At 32.5% G+C, this 7,294-nt stretch overlaps 2 protein-coding genes across 2 annotated transcripts in view; both read left to right on the top strand.

The window, feature by feature from the left end:
• Nucleotides 1–7,294, top strand: part of LOC124448486 — a 113,217-nt gene that overhangs the window by 24,562 nt on the left and 81,361 nt on the right. The window lies entirely within an intron of this gene.
• LOC124448977 (serine/threonine-protein kinase/endoribonuclease IRE1-like) overlaps nt 57–7,294 on the top strand; it is a 34,664-nt gene continuing 27,426 nt past the window's right edge. The window contains exons 1-2 of the mRNA XM_046999921.1: nt 57–66; nt 360–431. Coding sequence (XP_046855877.1) covers nt 57–66; nt 360–431 — 82 coding nt within the window. The remainder of the gene's footprint in view (nt 67–359; nt 432–7,294) is intronic.

Here is a 7,294-nt window from a genome sequence, read left to right as displayed (position 1 = left end):
AGCAGTCGTAATTCAGGAAGTTTGTTTATCTGCATTTATTTTTAAAATTACGCATGATGAAAGCTGGTTCATTGCGTGAAAATATCTACTGCCCCTCAATATTTCCAATTGTAAGGTGATTTTATTACTTGAAAATGTCAGTCATGTAAAACAGTGCGTAATATATGTATACGAGATTTTGGAGCTAATGTGCAAAACGAAATGAAATATATAGTTTTAAAAAGCTACTATCCAAAACTTTTCAATTTATTTGTGTTATTTCTTTTTTAAGTGCTAGCTGTAAATTCATTTTTTTACTTGTTCTCAAAATAGAAATACACAGCTTATGTGGATAACGCTTTTTTAAATATTGTTCGTAGAAATCACAAGCAGTGATGATGCTAATGCTAAAGATGTCGGAAATTCTCCTGGTGTTGAAAATACAAAACAAGGTATGCCTTTCAATTCTATTTTATTTTATATATATTGCATAAACTAAGTTTATATGTTTTGTATTGTATCCCAATTCAAGTCATTTGATTCGTATTTATCTTTTTTTATGAAAATTTATATTGTTTAATAATATGCATGATGTACGTATACAGTGTTGCACTTTCGGACTCCAAACGTTCGTTTATTACGTATGTTCAATACGGTATCAATGACTTAAATTTTCCTTTTGCGAACGACAAATAATTTAAATGTACTTTGTACCAGACGGCAGTGGTCAGCACAACTTGACAACTCTTTGTTTATCGTAATAAATAATGCGTAGCAGCAAAGTGGCGCAACTCTTTTTATAAAGTGTTCAAATTGACTACATTTCATAAGTTGTATTGAAGAAAAACGATTACAATAAATAGACTAAAACGTTTTAAAACAAATTTTGACATAATGTACACCATACAGATCAGACCCTGCATTTTAGAAGTGCTCAGGTTATACCATCTGTTTTATAAGTGCTCGTGTTTGATTACATTAATTACTATTTTTTTTGTTAGAGTACAGGAGATTTGTCGAAGTATAACTTTATTTCCAAATAGAAAATATAATTTTTGCTCCTGGCTTACAGCATCAAAAGTGTTGAAGCAATTAAAAAAACATCACCAAGTCCAAGTTCTAATAAAAAACTTTCTTCAAATGCAGTCTTCAATCCACTTTTTACATTTACAAATGTTAGGAGATGTATGAATTTCTTTCATCACATGTCTAAGCAACACTGAATGGTAACATTTTCATCTGATTTAATCTGTTTTAACCATTGCAATAAAATTTTCTCACTTTAAAAACTGTACTTGAAGCACATTATCAGTCAGTTGAAATTAAGATGAGACATGAGGTGATAATGACATCATGCAATCTATTTTTTCATTGTAACATTTAATTGTATTCTGCTTGTTTAATCATGAAAAAATTCTCAACGAACTATCCTTTGGATATACTGTCATACTTCACGTTTGCACCACCATGCATAGCTAATAACATTAAAAATTGACGGCCACCATCAAATCGACTTGCTCAATATACTTCAATAAACAAGAAAATTACAAGTGTTTTTGAGCTCTCCCCTTCCTAAGTATACTGGAGATACCTCTTCAGTGTGAACATCATTCAAAAGTCCACAAAGATCATTTTCTAGCTTAGAATTAAATTTTCAATACTTTTACTTAGAATTTCATTTTGAAAGTTGTATAGAGCATAAAAGTTGCTGTATCAGTTTTTTCTACTAGAAAATTTCCCAAAATAGATAAGCAAATAACGTTACTAATCGCAAAACATAAAAACAACGACTGTTTTTATTGATTTCAAAAAATTACTTCCACTGATCTCAAAATAAATAAATATAATTATTTGGACTATCTTAGAAGAGCAAGTGAGTCTAAAAATCTCATTTATCATTCAAACTGTGTCTTAATTGATGATTGTCAAAGGGCTTAATGACCTCCATTAAAAGGTGCACGTCAATCAGACCAAGCCACTTACGACTTAAGCCACCCGATTGAGCAAGAGTAACACTACCGCTTAAATATCGCTTACAGAACTCGCTGGCTGTATCATGTTTTCTTAGATATTGTAGCACTGACCACTGTATAGAGGGCCGAAACTATAACTTTTGGTGGGATGGGGGAGGGGGTGTTTAATAACACTGCTGATGAAATATCGCTTGCAGAATTTAATTGCTGTATTATGTTTTCTTATTTATTGTAGCAAGGACCACTGTATAGAGGACTGAAACTATAACTTTTGGTGGGATGGGGGAGGGGGTGTTTAATAACACTGCTGATGAAATATCGCTTGCAGAATTTAATTGCTGTATTATGTTTTCTTATTTATTGTAGCAAGGACCACTGTATAGAGGACTGAAACTATAACTTTTGGTGGGATGGGGAGAGTGTTTAATAACACTGCTGATGAAATATCGCTTGCAGAATTTAATTGCTGTATTATGTTTTCTTATTTATTGTAGCAAGGACCACTGTATAGAGGACTGAAACTATAACTTTTAGTGGGATGTGGTAGGGGGTGTTTAATAACACTGATGATGAAATATCGCTTACAGAACTCAATGGCTGTATCACGTTTTCTCAGATATTATAGCACGGACCACTGTATAGAGGGCCAAAACTATAATTTATATTGGGGTGGAGAAGGGGTGTTTAATAGGACTGTTGATGAAATCTTGCTTACAGAACTTAATGGCTGTATCATGTTTTCTCAGATATTGTAGAACTGACCACTGTATAGAGGGGAAAAACTAAAACGTTAATTGGGTAGGAGATGGGGTGTTTAATAACGCTGCTGATGAAATCTTGCTGACAGAACTCAATGCCTGTATCATGTTTTCTCAGATATTGTAGCACGCACCACTGTATAGAGGATCGAGACTAGAATGTTTAATGGGTGGGAGAAGGGGGTATTCATATTTTCAATTGTAGTCCACTGATTTCTTGGGAATACCAACGTATTCTACATTTAACATAATGCAAATATAGTTAAACAAATAGACCAATAAATAGACAGTTAGATGGCTAGATATAAAATTGATTTGAAATTTTTATGTGAAAGCATGGAAATGATTTGCTCAATTGCTCTCTTTAACTTTATTTATAAGAGATCTCCAAATGAGCGTTCTATTATACGAGAAAATTTTTCAAATTAGTAAAACGTGATTGTGGTAGCCAAAGGCAATTGAAATGTTCTGCATCACACATAAAATACAAAAAAGATTTTACAACATTTGAAGCCGGAAGTTCAATCATTTGCTTGCATCGTTCGTTTTGCTTATCTTGTTAATTATTTTATACTTTAGCACTACAACATCATGATTACTTTCACATGCTTCTAAAACAGACAAGAATTCTATCAAAAGGACTGAAAGATATAATAAGAATATAAATCGCTTACTCTTTTTGTTGTGTTAAAAATTTATTGAATTGCATGATTCCTTTTCTATCTGAGTAAAAATTTCATCAAAAAGGAATTTTTCTCTAAAACGAAAATCTTGATACAATAGACACATGACAGACAAATTGTTTCTTGTAAATAAATCATCATATGCTTAATAAAATAATTGAAAACTGCAAAAACCATCTTCAATTTAACAAAGGTAAAACAATACCAGCATTTTTGCACGAGAATGCGAAAAACAGGAGGTAGAGATGGAGTTTGCAGACATAAAGGTAACGAGGTTCACTTTACAAAGGTGAATAAGAGAAACAGTACGTGTCAGATCATTTAGAGTTAAAGCTTAAAATGCATATAAAAAAAGAATTTTGCAGCCTGTGTTATACTTTTATTGAACAGAAATTTTAATATGACAACGGAGTTTCTCTACTAGTTTATGCGTATCTCTTTTCGTTCTCAAGATATTGAAGCTTTTATTATGTTCGATTCATCTCACTTGTGACGTCACATTGCATAATAAGAACTAGAATTATTCGGTATATTTGCCAATACTTTACTTCAACTTTGCAGAGTGTCTTTCTCTGTGATGTCTTAATGATATAAAATACTGACTACTATTATTAACGTAAAGTTGTCAGGAAAATGAAGTGTATTTAAAACATTGCAGCGACTCATTTTTCATGCAATATGATGTCACAAGTTAGATAAATTGGTAATAGCAAGGACCTCACTTCAGTATTTTTTGAATAAAGGAGTCATACATAATAGGTTTTAGAAAGCATTCATTTCAAAGTTCTGGTCAATGTAAATATAATTTAACTAGCAAAGTTTTTGTTTCATTGGCTCTTTAATGATGTTCAAACAAGGTTTGAGAGAATAATTGTTGAGTTTTCGCTGCTGATCGAACTTTAATGTTCATATTTGGCATTAAACATTAGATAGTCTATCTAAAAGATGAGTGTCGAGAATGGAAAGAAAAATGAAATGAAGCTGTTTTGTTATCTTCTGCTGTAAACAAATTTTTAGACTCTATAAAATATGCTCTAGAATTTTATATTTAAAATTTTCCAAAAACTTAAGATTATTTCTTTTAAAAATATATGAATTTACTGCAGAAAGAAGTTTTTGTGATTAATTGTATGATATAAGCTAACCTCAGATGTTGCCAGATTTGATTGTACAATTAATGAACTTATGATTTGTCTAGTGGTTGCTGACAAGTTTTTCCAAAAGTGTGCGGTAGCTAATAATATCCTTTCCTGATTGGGAAAGTTTAAGCTATTTTGACGTATTAATTTCGTTTCCTTCACCCTTGAATGGAATATTTTATCTAATTTTTTTAGACTTGGTGTTGCAAGAGTGGAAATACATTGATGAATCAACGAAACATAGAGAATTATTTTTAAAATTGATTGAATATGGACGCAACTCCAGTATTGAGGTTAAAGTGGTGGGCAATGTACGAGTAATTTTCTCAGAAGAGTTTTGCATTGGTAAAGGAAGTGATGGAGCACGTGTTTATCTTGGACTGGGTAAGGATGGTTACGGTAAAGCAGTGAAACAAATACGTCGAGATAGCTACATCCAGCTTGCGCTGCACGAAAAGAAAATTTTGAATAAATTCAACGCAAGAAATTCGAAATATGTTGTGAATTATTCTTTCCTAGAGGAAGCGACTGGAACAGAATATGTATATTTGACATTAGACTTATGTGAAGAATCATTGGACAGTTTTGTCAAGTCTTCTACTTTACATGATCTTCAAAAAGCTCTTCCCGAAATTCTCAGACAAATTTTGCAAGGATTAGTTGATCTTCATAGCGGCACAAATCCTATTCTTCATCGTGATTTAAAGCCCACCAATGTTCTTCGAGATTTACAAGACAACTTTCTGATAGCTGACTTTGGCATTAGTCGAATATTGGATAACGATTCTACGACACATGAAAGCAAGCCTAACATGGGAACTGAGTATTGGATTGCTCCTGAATCATATTGTGAAGATAAAGATACAGTCGATAAAGGACGGTACAAGAAAGAGTCTGATGTAATGGTAGGTGCAGGAATATAACCATTTGCACGACATGCATGTATAAAGTCAATTTGTAACATTACATTGTTAATCTTTTTAGAATGCAGGAATGGTAGCTTATTATATTGCAACAAAAGGAAAACACCCGTTTGGAACTAAACGGCATAGATTGGACAATATGTTAAATGGAAACCCTGTTGGCTTGGACGAAATCAAGGATGAAGCACTGAAAGACCTTCTATCTTGGATGTTAAATCGACAACCAGAAGACAGACCATCGGCTACCGTGGCGTTAAAACATCCATTTCTTATGTCAGATGACGAGAAATTTGACTTATTATGTAAAGTTGGAAATCTTCAGCAGATTAAGACAAATGATCCCCAGTGTAGTGTCGTTCAACAATTGAATAGTGAATCCTCAGATTGGAAAAGTAAAATAGACAGTGATGTTTATGATTATTTTAGAACGGACGTGGTGACTGGAAAGATTTTTACATATGACTCTTCATGGACAGAATGTTTAAGATTTGTTCGAAATATTAACCAACATTGGAACGATCGACCACGGCCAAAACCTCAACCAGAACCATTTTATAAGATTGGCGATCACAAGGCGTATATTCTCAAAAAATTCCCCAATCTCCCTGTTCGAGTGCATGCTACTGTGAGGTCCAATGAAGAATTGAAAAACAATCCAGATCTCAAGAACTTTTTCAATTTCAGTGAAAAGAAACCACATCAAAAATAAACAGTTTTTAAGCAGTAAAAACAGTTTGTGAAAAGGCAAGTGAACATGAAATATACCGTGTAAAATAAAATTTACTCAGATTGGAAAAGAGAAATAAATTTTTACGTATATCATTATTTTGATTGTTGGCTTTCATTGACAGATCGATAAATAGCGACCAGCACTACAACCATCCATTTTATAAAGTCGATGATCCTAAAGAGTTCTTTTTGAAATCCCAGTTCGGGTACGTGCGGCTGTCTGGTCAAATGGCGAATTGAAAAACATTCCAGAACTTAAAAACTTTTTCAGTTTTTAATGAAAGCGAACCACAATGAAAAGTTAACTGACAGGAAAACAAGTAACAAATCGACGATACGGTAGTTAAAGGATTTATTTTAGAGATGTAAAGTAGCAAAACACATTTCACGACGTATTTGGATGATGTATAATCACATTTCTGCATCTAGCTTACATTATTGAATGATATAATATCTGATTATTTAAATTTTATTCTCAATTGCTTTTGTTGAAGACGTATGACATTTAAAGTCAACTTTATAAAATACATAATAAAACTCTTATGCGATAGTAAATTGTATTTCTAGAATTACAATATTACCAAGGTCCCGTTTATTAAAGTATTAAAAGGCAGTGATAATGGCCAATGCCAAAAGCACAATTAAATAGACTTAAGCTCTGAATATAATAAAAACTTATTGTCTGAACAGACTGAACAAAGGCAATTAAAAAACAAATAAAGCCTTTACAGCAAAGGAAAAGTGAATCCGGTATAGCACGCAGCTTAAAAGTCTGGTCTTGAATGTTATGGGCTCTTGGGAGTTGCTTATGCTGTAAACCTAAAGCATACGTAGCTTCTTAAAGCAGAATATTCACAAAGAGGTTTACGAAGATAATTCGAGTAAAACCGACACAAATGCATGTCAATAACAGGATAATAACCGCTAATGCAACTTCACGTTTACTAATTAAGACACAAATATTACTACTGAGCACCCAACACAAATAATTTTCGAGGTAAACTGAAAAAACTTTTAAAACCTCTTAATGAAGGCTATTTTTGAAATACAGGGAAAAAACTACTATGAAAACGTGTATTTAATTTTATACCTGCACTGAAAAAATAGCCC

The sequence above is a fragment of the Xenia sp. Carnegie-2017 genome, unplaced genomic scaffold, assembly GCF_021976095.1.
Source record: "Xenia sp. Carnegie-2017 unplaced genomic scaffold, XeniaSp_v1 HiC_scaffold_23, whole genome shotgun sequence".
NCBI classification, from domain to species: domain Eukaryota; kingdom Metazoa; phylum Cnidaria; class Anthozoa; order Malacalcyonacea; family Xeniidae; genus Xenia; species Xenia sp. Carnegie-2017.
Note: the sequence above shows the minus strand (reverse complement) of the source record. Positions and strands in the feature narration are given on the sequence as shown.